Raw genomic sequence first — 16,347 nt, 5'->3', positions numbered from 1 at the left:
AAGGCTAAGGTGGAAAGACTGCTTTAGCCCAGGAGTTTAGGACCAGCCTGGGCAACATAGTGAGATGCTGTCTTTATATTTAAAAAGTGTAAAAGAAAAGTTATAACAATACACCGTAATAAAAATTTATGTGAATGTGTTATCTTTCAAAATATCTTTTTTTTTTTTTTGAGTCAGGGTCTTGCTCTGTTACCCAGGCTGGAGTACAGTGACACCATCACGGCTCATGGCATCTCAACTTCCTGGGTTCAAGCAATCTTCCCATTTCAGCCTCCTGAGTACCTGGGACTATAGGCACTTGCCATGTTGCCCAGGCTGGTCTTGAACTCCTGTGCTCAAGTATCCTCCTGCCTCAGCTTACCTATGTGTTGAGATTACAGGTGTGAGCCACTGCGATTGGCCAAAATATGTTATTTATATGTTGGATTGCAACTGGCCGCAGGTAAGGGGGGTACTAGTATATATGGAGCAGAACAGAATCAGGTACAGTGTGAAAGCCACCCTACGAATTCTAGACTTACAACAAAAGACAAAGGGCAGAAGGCATAAAGTTGGTAAAAGATAAAACAAAAGTGTGAATACAACCCCAAAATGGTGGGCCCAGGAAAATGTTGGCTAGTAGAGTGGTAATCTACACTACATAACAAAGTTCTGAGAGGAAACTGGTAAAATTCTTTACAAAATGATTTATTCAAGATGTTGAACAATGCTGTACTCATAGCCAATCAGAAGCTGGATTGCTCTAAAGTGAGTGCTGTCTGTGTACTGCCATTCAAAGTGAGATGCAATAGAAAGGGTAGATAAGAATGATAGATAATCAACCACTAGCCAGGCTGCATTAATGACTACGCTTTCTTAACAGAGGGTATGCCGTGCAGAGCTTTGCAATGCTGGTGCTTATCGGCTATGCTTACCAAACTCTGGCTGCAGATGCCAGATAACTGGTTTCAATGCTTAGGATAAGGTGGTAAATCCTGCAAGAGCTAATAAATATGTGTAGCAAACTCTCAAAAACAATTAGCTAGTGGTAAATCCCAGCGTATTCAAAGTTTCCAAGAGTCACACAAATATTGATAGAGTATTGATGAAAACTTTCTTCTAGTCATCATTTCATTTCTCGTAAAAAAAATCACATTAAAGACTGGAATGAGATAATATATGCAAGATACACTCATAATTTTAAAATCTTCATTTTAAAAACACTGCATTGTGCTGCGGCCAGCAATGGTGCTGTATTGATAGACAATTATAAAGCACACTCCAAGGACAAGTTTGAGGAGGGAAAGTGCGCTTGAACCCTGCCGGGCCACCACCACCTGCCCCTGTACTGGCAGCACAGAAAACTCTGAATAGCCTTTGAGAAAAGGAGCTACTTTAAAAGTTATTTAAGGCCAGGATTCTGTTATCTACTAAAAATAAGGTCTAGAAGGAAAATGTGGTCTAATAATGATCTTATAAAGCATCACCTTACAGTAATAATAATAAAAACCCCACAGGCTTATAAACAATATTTATTATTTTATTTCAGAGACAGAGTCTCACTATGTTGCTCAGGCCGGAGTAGCTGGGACTACAGGTGCGTGCACCCATACCAGCTATGAAGAGTTTTTGAAAGTGTCTTAACTCCTGAAATGGTGAGGTGTATCTACTTTTACTGTATACACTTGTTCTTGGAAGATAGAGGAGAGTCAGACTGACAAAGAGCTGCTTGTAACCTATTTGTGCATCAAAACAGAACAAAGTAATCATTAGAAAGGGACATTTTTGATTTGTGACCAATAACTTTGCAGAAAAAGATAACTCTATTTACCTGCCAGGAGTTCATAGAGCTACACTCTCTTCTTGTCACCTTTACCAAGACAGAGGCAAATCCCCCTAAAAAGTGTCCCCTCCCCCAGCAAACACAACTCCAGGGCAACTCCTAGATTTGACATCAACTTAGAACTATGGCTGTCTACAGAACAAAAATTATTACTTGGTGTTTAGTATGTTTTTCTCCCCCAGAAAGCAGGAAAATATGGAATTAATGCTTTTAAAAATGTAATTTTTTTTTTTTTGAGAGAGTCTTGCTCTGCTGCTCTGTCACCCAGGCTGGAGTGGAGTGGCATGGCATGATCTCGGCTTACTGCAACCTCCACCTCCCAGGTTCAAGTGATTCAAGTGCCTCGGCCTCCCAAGTAGCTGGGATTACAGGCATGCGCCACTATACCCAGCTGATTTTCGTATTTTTAGCAGACATGGGATTTCACCATGTCGGCTAGGCTGGTCTCATATTCCTGGCCTTGAGCAATCCACGTGTCTTGGCCTCTCAAAGTGCTGGGATTACAGGCGTGAGCCACCATGCTGGCCAAAAATGTAACATTTGAGTATACGAATGGTTACGATTTTGGTTATCTGGAAAATTATAGTATCCAGAATATCACGTTACCAGATAGCCCAGGTACTGCTGCACATATCTCTAAACCTCTTCACTCTAGAATTCCAGAAAAAGGTTGGTTCTGCCAGAGGCAAAACACAGAAGGAACAATGTAGCTGCAACCCTGAGCCAGGGACCAGGCCTTTCAACCCAACTGCTCCACCTGCACTGGGAGCTTGCATACAGAAGCCCTGAAACTGGAGTGATGTAATTAGATGCTTAAAAATTAAGTTTTATTCAAATGTTTAAGTATACAAAACAGCTACTGAAGTGTCAGGTTAAAAAAAAAAAAAGAGAGAAAGAAAAAGAAAACGAAACAGCAAGGAACACAAATGAACGTTGGAGAGCCTTGAGGGGGCAGAGACCAGAAGCATCTGTGGATGAGGCTGGGCCTACAAAGATTGTTTCATTTGCTGTGGCTTTAGGTGAAAGCTCACATCCTTCACAAATAATTTTTATTTTACTACTATTACTATTTTTTTTTTGAGACGGAGTCTTGCTCCGTCGCCCAGGCTGGAGTGCAGTGGCGCGATCTCGGCTCACTGCAAGCTCTGCCTCCTGGGTTCAGGCCATTCTCCTGCCTCAGCCTCCCGAGTAGCTGGGACTACAGGCGCCTACAACCACGCCCAGCTAATTTTTTGTATATTCAGTAGAGACGGGTTTCACCGTGTTAGCCAGGATGGTCTTGATCTCCTGACCTCATGATCTGCCCGCCTCGGCCTCCCAAAGTGCTGGGATTACAGGCATAAGCCACTGCACCCGGCCTACTATTATTATTATTTATTGAGACGGAGTCTCACTCTGTTGCCCAGGCTGGAGTGCAGTGGCACAATCTCGGCTCACTGCAACCTCCGCCTCCCCGGTTCAAGTGATCCTCTGCCTCAGCCTCTCGAGTAGCTGGGATTACAGGCACCCGCCACCACGCCTGGCTAATTTTTGTATTTTCAGCAGAGATGGGGTTTCACCATATTGGTCAGGCTGGTCTCGAACCTCTGACCTCAGATGATTTGCCTGTCTCAGCCTCCTGAGTAGCTAGGATTACAGGTACCCGCCACCATGCTCAGCTAATTTTTGTATTTTTCGTAGAGACAGGGTTTCACCATGTTGGCCAGGCTGGTCTCGAACTCCTGGCCTCAGGTGATCTGCCCACCTTGGCCTCCCAAAGTGCTGGGATTACAGGCATGAGCCACCGTGCCCGGCCACAAATAATTTTTAAAAGCCTAGTCAGACTCCTGAGCACGAGCAAGCTGCTCTCATCACTGTGTCTTCACTTGCTTATTCACTCTCTCTGCACAAATCCATGGGTGAGCTCACAAAAAAAGTTTCCTTCAGCTTTAAAATCTCCAAGGAATGTTTTTAGCTATTACCCCACAGCTGCATTTTCTATTCCAACCCCCATATTCCCTCGAGTTATGACTTTGTAGCCACACAAGACACTTTGGTTTAACGGAAGCAGATTGATCAAGAGATGAGATTATGAAAGGAGGAAGAGACAAGTTTCAGTGAAGAGAGTTCTTTTTGTTTTTTGGTTTTTTTTGCAAAGAGACTGAAAATAATGTTAAGAGCCCAAATCAGGAAGAAATTTAAGAGATGAGGAATGAGGTGAGCTTTATACAGAATAATTAAAAATATACAAGTCCTTTCTGTGCTGATAGCACTCACGGAAATGGTCGATGTTCCTAAAACTCGCTGGACTTTCTCTAAGAAGTGTGGCAAGCACCAACCCCACAAAGTGACACAGTACGAGAAGGGCAAGGATTCTCTGTATGCCCAGGGAAAGCGGCGTTATGACAGGAAGCAGAGTGGCTATGGTGGGCAGACGAAGCCAATTTTCCGGAAAAAGGCTGAAACCACAAAGAAGACTGTGCTAAGGCTTGAGCGCGCTGAGCCCAACTGCAGATCTAAGAGAATGCTGGCTATTAAAAGATGCAAGCATTCTGAACTGGGAGGAGATAAGAAGAGAAAGGGCCAAGTGAACCAGTTCTAAGTGTCATCTTTTGTTTTATTATGAAGACAATAAAATCTTGAGTTTATGTTTATTTCTATATATATATATATTATATATAATATATATTACATAAAATATATTATATATATATATACCTCATATATATATTATATATATATATACACACACACACACACACACAAGTCAATGGAAGGGGACATGAAGAAACTCTGGAGGTGCTGTTTATCTCACATTTCCTGACCTGGGTGTGTTCTGTTTGTGAAAATTCACTGACCTATAATGATATATAAATTTTTGTTTTCTTTTTTTTTTTTTTTTGAGACAGAGTTTCACTCTTGTTACCTAGGCTGGAGCGCAATGGCGCCATCTCAGCTCACTGCCACCTCTGCCTCCTAGGTTCAAGTGATTCTCATGCCTCAGCCTCCCAAGTAGCTGGGATTACAGGCGCCTGCTACCACACCCGGCTAATTTTTTTGTATTTTTAATAGAGATAGAGTTTCGCCATGTTGGTCAGGGTGGTCTCGAACTCCTGACCTCAGGCAATCCACCCGCCTCGGCCTCCCAAAGTGCTGGGATTACAGGCGTGAGCCACGGCGCCCGGCCCTTGCACTTAATTTTCTATACAAATTATAGAAAAAGGTGTCATTTAGAAAAATGGCAAGTATTTTGTTTATAGATTGCTGCATTTTGAAATAAGGGGATATTTTCTGGCCTGAACATATTCAGTCATCTGTAAATGAATAAAAAATAGAAATCATAATTTTTTTTTAAAAAGAAATAAGCTGTACAGTTATGGTCCTATCAAGCCTTTCAACATGCGCTCCAATTCCAACAGCTTGCAGAAAGTTCAACATTTCTTCAGGGAAAAATTATTCAAAGTTTTATCAATCTGTGAAGCAATTTGTGTGAGAACATTTGTGCATGAATTATAGGAAGAATTACATTTTAAAGCTCTTAACACGTAAAAAGCCAAAAACACCATTTATAGCTGGTCCCTGCAGTGCAGAAATTCAACATAAGCCAGTGAGGTGTCCCCAGTTCTTCAAAGAACCCAGATAAAACTAGTCTAACTCTTGAGTATCACTCAGGCAATCCCAAAGGAGTGATACTGAAATACTGCCATGACTTGAAGACAAATTTCAAGAATTCTAGTGACATCTACTACATAATTTCAAGTTCCTAGAAAAGAGAAAACACACATGCATGCATGCTTTTAAAAGACTTTAGCCCCTAAGAACAAATTCTAAGGGCCCTGCCTAGGGTAACAGTACTGGGAGAGCCACTCAAAGTCAGTTCTCTTCAGGTGCCTGATTACGTATTTTATTAGAAGCTATTAGAATGCTCTTCAACTTCCCTTAGTATGGATAACTGACTCAGTTTCAAGCTATAGTGATTCATTACTAACACTTTAAATAAGTGCTTTACAATCACCACCTCCATCTGTTACAGTTTTTCTGCAACATGAAAAACATCTTGGCAATGCTGCCTGCTATGCTGTGTGCCAAATCATGAAAAACACCCACAGAGTAGATAAACTATTAAGAATTTTAGTGATGAGATAACCAGCAAAGGTAGTTCAATAATTAAGGTTCTTGGTCTCACAGAAAGCTTGAACTGCTCACCCAGGAACACAGAGAGAATGGTTCTCACATGTGCCGAGCAGATCAGTCTCCATTTGGAATGACTGCAACTACAGCAAGGCCACGGCTCAATAAAAATCTGAAAAGCATCTTCGCCAACCAGGCCAGGTGACACGTACTTGGCTTTTAACAACCAGAAAGCTGAGAAGAAATGAAATGCATTTACGAAGTTTTAAAACTCTGCTGGCCGGGCGCGGTGCCTCACGCCTGTAATCCCAGCGCTTTGGGAGGCTGAGGCGAGTGGATCACCTGAGGTCAGGAGTTCGAGATCAGCCTGTCAACATGGTGAAACCCCGTCTCTACTAAAAATATAAAAAATTAGCTGGGCTTGGTGGCGTGTGCCTGTAAGCCCAGCTACTCAGGAGGCTGAGGCTGAAGAATTGCTTGGAGGCAGGAGAATCACTTGAAGCCAGGAGGCAGAGGTTGCAGTGAGCCGAGATCACGCCATTGCACTCTAGCCTGGGCGACGGAGTGACTCCATTAAAAAAACAAACAAAAAAACACACACAAAAGAAAAACAAAGGGTATTTGTTAGTCAAGTACACCTCCTGACCCCGGTGACGGAATGGTGAGAGGTTGACTTAGCACCTTTTAAACGTTTTTAAATGAAAAGAAGAAAAAAAAGGGAAGGAGGAAGGAAAGACAGGGAGGAGGACAAAGTCCCCAAACTCTAACTTTCCATGGTAAAAATCATTCGTTACTTTATACTTCCCTCCGCCTATGAAGGAAGGAGTCGTGCCCCACGAATACTGCTTTCTTTCCAACTGCCACCTTTCTGAAAAGTAGCTGCTCAAAGTGGGGATCAGTGTGACAGGGAAACACTGGTGAATCAGGAGATGGGGACCCACCAAATGTCCAGGCAACAGGGCTCAAGTGCTCCAAAGTTAACCACCACCATTTTTCTGTTAAAAAGCCTTAAGTATCCTTCTACAAGTGCAAATATAGTCTGGCATTCCAGTTTTCATAATTTGGCCATCACCGACTATCTGCTCTGATCACCCATTGCTTCTCCAAATGAGCCCTGCGGTGCAGTCAGCTAGTCAACTCACCGACCTCTAAACACACTGTACTCCTCCCCACTGCTTGTCTGTACTTTTCCTTGTCTATTGAAATCTTTCAAAATTCAGTTCAGAGCTTAGAACCACCCTGGTCACCTTTCCCTCTGCTTCAATCTTATAGTATTTAATGGAGGATTACTGTCAATAATATAATCCCTTATGGTATCTCGTCTATCACTACTTGTACCGTGTGCTATGTCTTGGCCCCCTCCCAAACTAACCTGCAAGCAATGAAGCTGGCTCCATACCCAGTTCTCATTCTCACTTGTCTTCCTCACAGCTCTTAGTATGGTATCTAGCATATTTTGGGGAACTGACTTATATGTGGGGGCTTTGTTCTAACTGTTCTAAGTAATACATTTAGTGCCCTAGAGCAAGCTGGGTCTACAACAATTTATACATTCTCTCTCTTCTTTTTTAATAAAAAATTGAGACGAGGGTCTTCATATGATGCCCGAGCTGTTCTCCAATTCCTAGGCTCAAGCGATCCTCCCACCTCAGCCTCCCAAAGTGCTGGGAATACAGGCATGAGCCACCGCACCCAGTCAATTTATACATTCTTGGAGATAAACAAGAACCTCTTAAATAGATCCTAGAAAGACTGATTGTCATGAGTTTCTTGATCCAAGCAAGGAGAGGTAAAGGAGGTAACAGAATTAAACAATCAGTCTTCCTGTAACTTAAGCACCCTGCCTAAAGGCTATGTGGAGTACCTTTCCACAAGGCCACCTACTTCTTTGTCTAAGTAGGCTGGGTGCAGTGGCTCACGCCTGTAATTTCAGCACTCCAGAAAGCCAAGGCGGGAGGATGCCTTTGAGCCTCGGAGTTTGAGTCCAGCCTAGAGGGTACAGGGAGACCCTGTCTCTACAAAATATTCAACAATTAGCCTGGCATGGTGGTGTGCACATATAGTCCCAACTACTCAGGAGGCTAAGGTGGGAGGATTGCTTGAGCCTGGGAGGTCGAGGCCTGCAGTGAGCTGTGATTGCACTATTGCACTCCAGCCTGCTGACAGAGAGAAACTTTGTCTCAAAAAAAAAAAAAAAAAAAAAAAAAAAAAGGTATAAGATTGGGAAGGAGTGGGGGTGGGTGGGTAGAACAGGGAACTTTCAGTATGGCAGGGATAAAGGGAGACAGGGAGACAGGAGGTGTAAGTCTGTTTCTACACATGTCCTATTAATCCCTCTCAGGATGGGGCGCTTCCTGGCAATGTGCTGTCTGATTTGGTCTGCAGGGTGATAATTTTAATAGCTACAACTCTGCCAGCAAATTTTTTTTTTTTTTTTTTGACGGAGTCTCGCTGTCGCCCAGGTTGGAGTGCAGTGGTGCGATCTCGGTTCACTGCAGGCTCCGCCTCCCGGAGTTCACACCATTCTCCTTCCTCAGCCTCCCTAGTAGCTGGGACTACAGGTGCCCGCCACCTCGCCCGGCTACTTTTTTTGTATTTTTAGTAGAGACGGGGTTTCACCGTGTTAGCCAGGATGGTCTCGATCTCCTGACCTCGTGATCCGCCTGCCTCGGCCTCCCAAAGTGCTGGGATTACAGGCGTGAGCCACCGTGCCCGGCCACTGCCAGCAAAATTTTTATGAAACAGTCTGCAAGATCTTAGACTTTTTGATTCACCCACTGACCAGCAACTAGGTTGATGGAGAAAAATGATCATATTAAGAGACCAGGACTATTCATGTATTAAAAAAATTTCTTTATAATGTTCATACATGTTAGAAGATGAGCAATTAAGACGACTAACCAAATTACAGGATATTTCTTTCTCTGAGAAATATTTTAGTTCAAAAGATAACTAGGATATGCTCATCAACCTCTTCAGTTGACCTCTTATCATCAAGAGAAATTGCTCTTGATATTTTTAACAAAACAGGAAGGTAGTTCACACTTATGTGATATTACTCCACCCAGATAAATCTGGAGGCAGTGAAACCTAAATGCATAGACAATACCCCAAAATAAACTTTCTACCAAAGGGGTACAAAAAGTTTCCATTCAAAATAACTATCTTGCGTTTTGTGACATGTGGAAGTCCTATTTGGTAGAGCTGAAATGCTCTTGGAATGTCAGAATTTCAACTGCAGGAGCAGGGAGAAGAAAGGAGAGGAAGGGAGGGGGCAGAAAGAGACTGACGCAGAGATCAAGAGGTTTCAACAAAAATCTGTGTATTTGAAAAATTCAACAATCATATGATGACCTGTCCTAGACCAACACCAATCCCTGAGCTAGGTGAACTGAGGATAAAATGGACACCCTTCCCAAGGAGCTTAGGGACTAGAAAGCTGCCAGGTGCATCACAGTGTGACGGATGTCAGGAGCGGGGAGTTACGGGTACCACGTAGGCATCAATTCAATAGAAAACATCTGACTTCCAAACACCAAAGACGACGACTTAACTCCAGGTTAGGGGGTATCAGGAAAACATCCTAGATGAAGTGTGAACTTGGTTATTCCCTGTCTGCATCTTTAGCTCTGCTTAGTATTTGTGGATTGTGAGTAGAAGGAACATGGCAGACTCTGCAAGTTGCAAATAGAGGGACAGATTGTTCTCTTGGCCAGATTTGGCTGCTATTAACTAAAAGACTGGTTAAGCTTCTTTTAGCTTAAAAGTAAAATATTTATTAATGGTATCAGAATTTCTAACTGGAAAGAACCCAAATAATCTCAACTGTAGCTAATTTTTTTTTTTTTTTTTCAGACAGAGTCTTGCTTTTGTTGCCCAGGCTGGAGTACAATGGCGTGATCTCGGCTCACTGCAACCTCCACCTCCCCGGGTTCAAGCAATTCTCCTGCCTCAACCTCCTGAGTAGCTGGGATTACAGGTGCCTGCCACCAAGCTGGCTAATTTCTATATTTTCAGTACAGACAGGGTTTCATCAAGTTGGCCAGGCTGGTGTCGAACTCCTGAGTTCAAGTGATCTGCCCGCCTCGGCCTCCCAAAGTGTCAGGATTTACAGGTGTTGAGCCACTGCGCTTGGCCTCAACTGTAGCTAATTCTTTTCTTTAATGACACATATTTAGCAACTGTCCTTTTCATTCTTTCACTAACAGAAAGAGGCTTTTAATCTTACATGAAATCCTATACTCCACTCTTCAAAAAATAAAACACAAAGCCCCACCCCCGGCCTGGGGGAGCAGCCATTACTCATGTTTTGTGATGCTAACAGGCAAACCGGCTCCTGTGTGTCAGTTCCACCCTCGAAGGTCTCTAGTCACTTCCCACTGCCTCAGCATAAAGCAGAAAACCGGAGCTCAAACCTCCACCCTGAAAATTAATGACAACAGAGTTTATTTATTTATTATTATTACTTTTGAGATGGAGTCTCGCTCTGTCCCCCAGGCTGGAGTGCAGTGGTGCCATCTCTCACTGCAACCTCCGCTCCTGGGTTCACGCCATCCTCCTGCCTCAGCCTCCCGAGTAGCTGGGACTACAGGTGCCCACCACCACGCCCGGCTAATATTTTTTTGTATTTTTAGTAGAGACGGGGTTTCGCCGTGTTAGCCAGGATGGTCTCGATCTCCTAACCTCGTGATCCGCCAGCCTCAGCCTCCCAAAGTTCTGGGATTACAGGCGTGAGCCACCACATCCCGCCCAACAACAGAGTTTATTTAATTCTTCCACTTAAGACTACGATTCAACAGGTCAATGAAAGGACTGATCGATTTACAGTCGTTCTGTGCCTCAAGAGCCACCTTGGAGGATGTTATCGAAAGAAGAAAAAGCAATGTTGCTCACAGAGCTATTCCCCAACATGCACATACGGGTACAAGACTGAAAAACTCAAGGCTGGGGTCCTCCCACCAGGACGCCGTTAATTTCCAACTCAAAAAGCTAGTTCCAAATGCATTTTCCACTTCTGAAGCAGCTGAGATGGGAGGATACCTTGAGACCAGGAGTTCCAGATCAGCCTTGGCAACATGGTGAGACGCTGCCTCCAAAAAAATTTTAAAAGTAGCCAGCTGTAGTGGCTCGCACCTGTAGTCCCAGCTATTTGTGGGAAGATCTGAGGCGGGAGGATCACTTGAGCCCAAGAGGTTGAGGCTGCATTGAGCTGTGATTGTGCCAAATCGGGAAAGGCTTGTTATAATCACATGCCAGAGGAAGAGGAACTGGGGTAGAGTGGCAAGTCCCCACCCCTACCCCCACCCCCACCCCCAGCGTGGAGGCGAATGCAGAGAGTTCAACAGGTAATGACAATACAAACTGCAAATGTGGATTCGAGCTAGTGGACAGGGTCAGGGAGCAGAAAACACAGGGACCTAAACTAGTTTGGGGGTGGGGGCTGTCAGAGAAAGCCTCCCCAAGCCAGTGACATTTGGAAGGAGATCAAAGGCTCTCCTGTGGGTGGTCTGGCAGAAGACCACAGTATGCAAATTAAGAAGCTCAAGCTTATATGTTACAATCATCAGAAGTCTCTGAGAATGACACTCAGGTTTGCATTTTTCAAAAGCTCCTCTGGCTGACTGTGAGATGAACTGCAAGGAGGTGCAGGTGGGTGGGGCAGTGCGGTAGACAGGAGAGAGTCGAGGTATTTCTGGAGGTAGAATCAAAAGGACTTGGTGATGAGATGCTGCTCAGTGGTCTTCCTCTCGGCCACTGATTTTTTTTTTTTTTTTTTCTGAAAAGTGCTTTAGAAAAACTGCTATATTGGCTGGGCACAGTGGCTGATGCCTGTAATCCCAGCACTTTGGGAGGCCAAGGCAGGCGGATCACTTGAGGTCAGGAGTTCAAGACCCACCTGGCCAACATGGTGAAACCCTGTCTCTACTACAAAATACAAAAAATTATCTGGGCATGACGGCGGGCGCCTGTGGTCCCAGCTACTCGGGAGGCTGAGGCAGGAGAATCGCTTGAACCTGGGAGGCAGAAGTTGCAGGGAGCTGAGACTGCACCACTGCATTCCAGCCTGGGCAACAGAGTGAGACTCCGTCTCCAAAAAAAACAAAGACAGGTATCAGTCTTGTGCTGGTATTCTCCATCTGTCTCTCCAGATCCAGTTGACACCTTGCTTTTCTTGCTTTTTTTTTTTTGAGACAGAGTCACACTCTTCGCCCAGGCAGGAGTGCAGTGGCGCAATCTTGGCTCACTGCAACTTCTACCTCCCGGGTTCAAGTGATTCCCCTGCCTCAGCCTCCCAAGTATTTGGGATTACCACACCTGGCTAACTTTTGTATTTTTTAGTAGAGATGGGGTTTCATCATGTTGGCCAGGCTAGTCTCGAACTCCTAACCTCAAGTGACCCACCCACCTTGGCCTCTCAAAGTGCTGGGATTACAGGCATGAGCCACTGTGCCCAGCCTGCTCTGACTTTTTGGATCTGTAAGAACCACATCAACAGGCTCCCTCACTCTCTGGCTCCCAGTGCTGTTAATCAATGGGGAGGCCTGCAGAAGGTCAGCGGAAGGGAGGGTCAGGTCAGGGCATTCATTCTCCCAGCTCCCACCCTGGGAGTATCTGTGGACAGTCTCGGACTCTCAATTGAGTTTGGGCAACTCCTCCCCCTTCCTTCTCCCCGTCTTAGGCATCATGGTGGTAACCCTGATTACCAGCTGTGGACACTGCATTATCCCTGTGGTTTCTAGAGAAACTTCGCCCACACTGATAGTGGCAGGAGGCAGACAAATGCCTCACAGGGGCGGGTCGCCATTGAAACCCCACCTCTAAGCCAAAGACAATTGAAAGCCTGAAAGCCACACTACAAGTCAAATCCATGGACCGGACTGAGAACCCATCTTCCATTCGGCTTTCCTCTGATTGATCCCCACTCTTCACCTATTTTACATCTACCTACCCTTTCCTAATTGATTTTCTACACTGCCATGCCCACCTCTGAGTGGTGCCTTTGCTTTAGCCTTTCTTTGCATGCCCACAAACCTTTCAGCATGCATGCCCCTGTTCTGAGCCCATAAAAGCCCTAACCCAGCCACACTGGGAGAGAAACCACCAGCCTTCAGGGGTGGGGAACCACTACCCCCTCCCCTCCTGAAAGCTGTTCACCGCTCAATAAAATTCTTCTCCACCCTCCTCACCCTTAAATTGCCAGTGTAACCTCATTCTTCTCAGACACAGGACAAGACCTTGGGAACTGCTGAATGTGGGTACAAGCCTTAACACAGGTGAGCTGGGGCATAACCGGCCTAGCCGTGAGCTGAGCTGGTGCGCAACCAAGACTTAGCCTGAGTGGGCTGAGTGTAGAGGTCCCCGGCTGGGGTCAACACCTTGCAAATAGTCTCATTATTAAAATCCTCTCAATTTAAGTGTGTCAGGTGTTCTCTACCAGGACTCAGACTGAAATCAGCCTAAAACCAGTTGTATATGTCTTTTGGAATGCATTAAGGACATGCTCCTTTATATAAAGTGACAATTGTTACGGGGCAGAAAGTATCCAAATTCTACCAACTACTTGGGAGAAGAAAACTATAAAAGAGCCAAACAATCTGTTCTGTTAACTACTTTTTCAAAATTTGAGACAGAGGTCTTGCTCTGTGGCCCAGGCTGGAGTGCAGAGGCACAATCACAGCTCAGTGCAGCCTCAACCTCCTGGGCTCAAGTGATCCTCCCGCCTCAGATCTTCCCACAAATATCTGGGACTACAGGTGCGAGCCACTACAGCTGGCTACTTTTAAAATTTTTTGTGGAGGCAGCGTCTCACCATGTTGCCAAGGCTGGTCTGGAACTCCTGGTCTCAAGGTATCCTCCCATCTCAGCCTCCCAAAGTGCTGGGACTATAGGCATGAGCCATAATGCTCAGCCCTATTCTGTTTACTATTAAAAGTTGAGAAAGGGAGTGAAGGTATAAAAACCTGAGATTTGTAATCTGACCATTACTAGAGTGTCATAATGACTTGCAGTAACTGCCCCTTTGAATTGCACTTTAATGTTCAAGTGTCTGCTACACTGAAAGCATTGTGTTAGGAAGCTGAAAAGGGAGTAAGAATAAAAGGCATGGTCCCTGCCCTCAGAAGTGTTTATGAGCTAAGGGAGCTATGTGTGTAAATAAAGAGGAAATAAGTAAAAAAGTGAGATAAGGGAAATTGCTGATTTTGAGTTGGACACAGAATTCACAGCTACATGTTTCTATTTACTTTTTAGTTTTGGAGACAAGGTCTTACTCTGTTACCCAGGCTGGACAGTGCAGTGGCACGATCTCTGCTCACTGCCGCCTCTGCCTCCCAGGCCAAGTGAACTTCCCACCTCAGCTTCCTGAGTAGCTGGGACTACAGGTGCATGCCGCCATGCCTGGATAATATTTGTATTTTTTGTAGAGATGGGGTTTTGCCATGTTGTCCAGGCTGGTTTCGAACTCCTGAGTTCAAGCAATTGGCCCACCTCAGCCTCCCAAAATGCTGAGATTTCAGGCATGAGCCACTGCACCCAACCCAGCAACATGTTTCTAAATTAGCTGCATGGCTGACATGGAAAATTCAACTCATGTATGGAGGTTCTAGAAAAAAGGACAACTTCAAATGGTCTAGGAATAGGACAAGAACCTAAAGGTAGAACAGCTTATAACAGGTGAGAGGGTATAGTAAGCAAAGTAATTTTCTCTCTTGTATTTTTATTGAGTTTAAATAAAAGAAGCCATTCTTGTTTAATCCCACTGTCCTCTGCCAGACTACACATTGCCCTCTTTTGATGGAGCTGCCATATGTTTAAATGACAAATGGTAATTCCATACATTTGGAGAGCTGGATGTGGCTCCATCAAGCAGGGCCCTCTCTTACAGGTAAATCATGCTGGCCATGTTACTAAAACTAATGCCTCACAGATAAGACAAGCTGTCCTCCTTGTTGCCTTTAGCCTGCTAAGGCTGTAAAACCTGAGAGACCAGAAACCTTCCAGGACACATGTAGGCTTGCCTGGAAAACTAGATCAAGGGGCTTGTTCGAGACTTCTGTTTTCATAATTCAGACTTTTTTTTTTTTTTTTGGAGACGGAGTCTTACTCTGTTACCCAGGCTGGACTGCAGTGGCGCAACCTTGGCCCACTGCAACCCCTGCAACCTCCGCCTCCCGGGTTCCAGCGATTCTCCTGCCTCAGCCTCCCGAGTAGCTAGGATTGCAGGCGCCCACCACCACACCCGGCTAATTTTTATATTTTAAGTCGAGATGAGGTTTCACAATTTTGGCCAGGCTGGTCTTGAACTCCTGACCCGAGGTGGGGACCTCAGGTGATCTACCCACCTCGGCCTCCCAAAGTTTGTAATCCTGGGATTACAGGCGTGAGCTACCACGCCCTGCTGACTCAGACATTTGATAGCCACCCACTGCCTCACTTTGGATGAACATATTGGCAAAGATGAAAATAAGTTAATACTCAGTGATAGGGATAGTATCGGGTGGGAATATAAAAAGGTATATGGCTTTATGAAAAGTAATTCGGCCGTATGTATTAAAGATCTAATGTTCATACCTATTAACCCAGTAATGCCATTCTTAGGACTCTATCCTAATAAAAACACCAAAAAAAAAAAACATAGTCAAGACTAAGGGAGCAGCCGGGCACAGTGGCATGTGCCTGCAGTCCCAGCTACCTGCGAGGATCCCTTAAGCCCAGCAGTTTAAGGCTATAGTGTGCTATGATTGCACCTGTGAATAGCCACTGCACTCTGGCCCGGGGAATATAGCAAGATCTCATCTCTGAGGGGGAAAAAAAAAAAAAAAAAAAGACTGAGTAAACAAGTATGAGTGAGTGCCTATTTCGAGTTAGGAACTACGCTAGGTCCTGGGGATACAATTTTGAAAATGAGCCTTACTTTCAAAGAGCTGACAGTAGGGGAAGCCAAGTTCATTACAACTTCAGGTGTAAGTTCTATGAGTCCAGAGTGCTCTGTATGAAAGCACATCTTGGGGAGACCGAATCTAATCAATGCACAGATGGGAGTCAAGGAAAGCTTACTTGGGCGGTAATATTTATTTATTTATATTTATATATTTTTTTGAGACGTAGTCTTGCTCTGTCACACAGGCTGGAGTGCAGTGGCGCGATCTCGGCTCACTGCAAGCTCTGCCTCCTGGGTTCACGCCATTTTCCTGCCTCAACTTCCCAAGTAGCTGGAACTACAGGCGCCCGCCACCACGCCCGGCTAAATTTTTTGTATTTTCAGTAGAGACAGTGTTTCACCGTGTTAGTCAGGATGGTCTCAATCTTCTGACCTCGTGATCCGCCCACCTCGGCCTCCCAAAGTGCTGGGATTACATGCGTGAGGCACCGCGCCTGGCCACTTGGGCGGTAATATTTAAATGGAAACCCTGAGT

At 44.9% G+C, this 16,347-nt stretch overlaps 2 protein-coding genes across 2 annotated transcripts in view; one reads left to right on the top strand and one right to left on the bottom strand.

Moving 5' to 3' along the window:
• The window catches only part of GRB2 (growth factor receptor bound protein 2), an 87,418-nt gene that overhangs the window by 16,691 nt on the left and 54,380 nt on the right, over positions 1 to 16,347 (bottom strand). The window lies entirely within an intron of this gene.
• LOC116484154 (large ribosomal subunit protein eL42-like) lies at positions 4,083 to 4,403 on the top strand. The gene has a single exon (XM_032179007.3). The coding sequence runs from the start codon at positions 4,083 to 4,085 to the stop codon at positions 4,401 to 4,403; it is 321 nt and encodes a 106-aa protein (XP_032034898.1).

The sequence above is a fragment of the Hylobates moloch genome, unplaced genomic scaffold, assembly GCF_009828535.3.
Source record: "Hylobates moloch isolate HMO894 unplaced genomic scaffold, HMol_V3 SCAFFOLD_15, whole genome shotgun sequence".
Taxonomy (NCBI): Eukaryota; Metazoa; Chordata; class Mammalia; order Primates; family Hylobatidae; genus Hylobates; species Hylobates moloch.
Note: the sequence above shows the minus strand (reverse complement) of the source record. Positions and strands in the feature narration are given on the sequence as shown.

What these genes read in the sequence shown, in the direction of transcription:
- LOC116484154 (XM_032179007.3), top strand. Translation starts at nt 4,083, where the DNA reads ATGGTCGATGTTCCTAAAACTCGCTGGACTTTCTCTAAGAAGTGTGGC.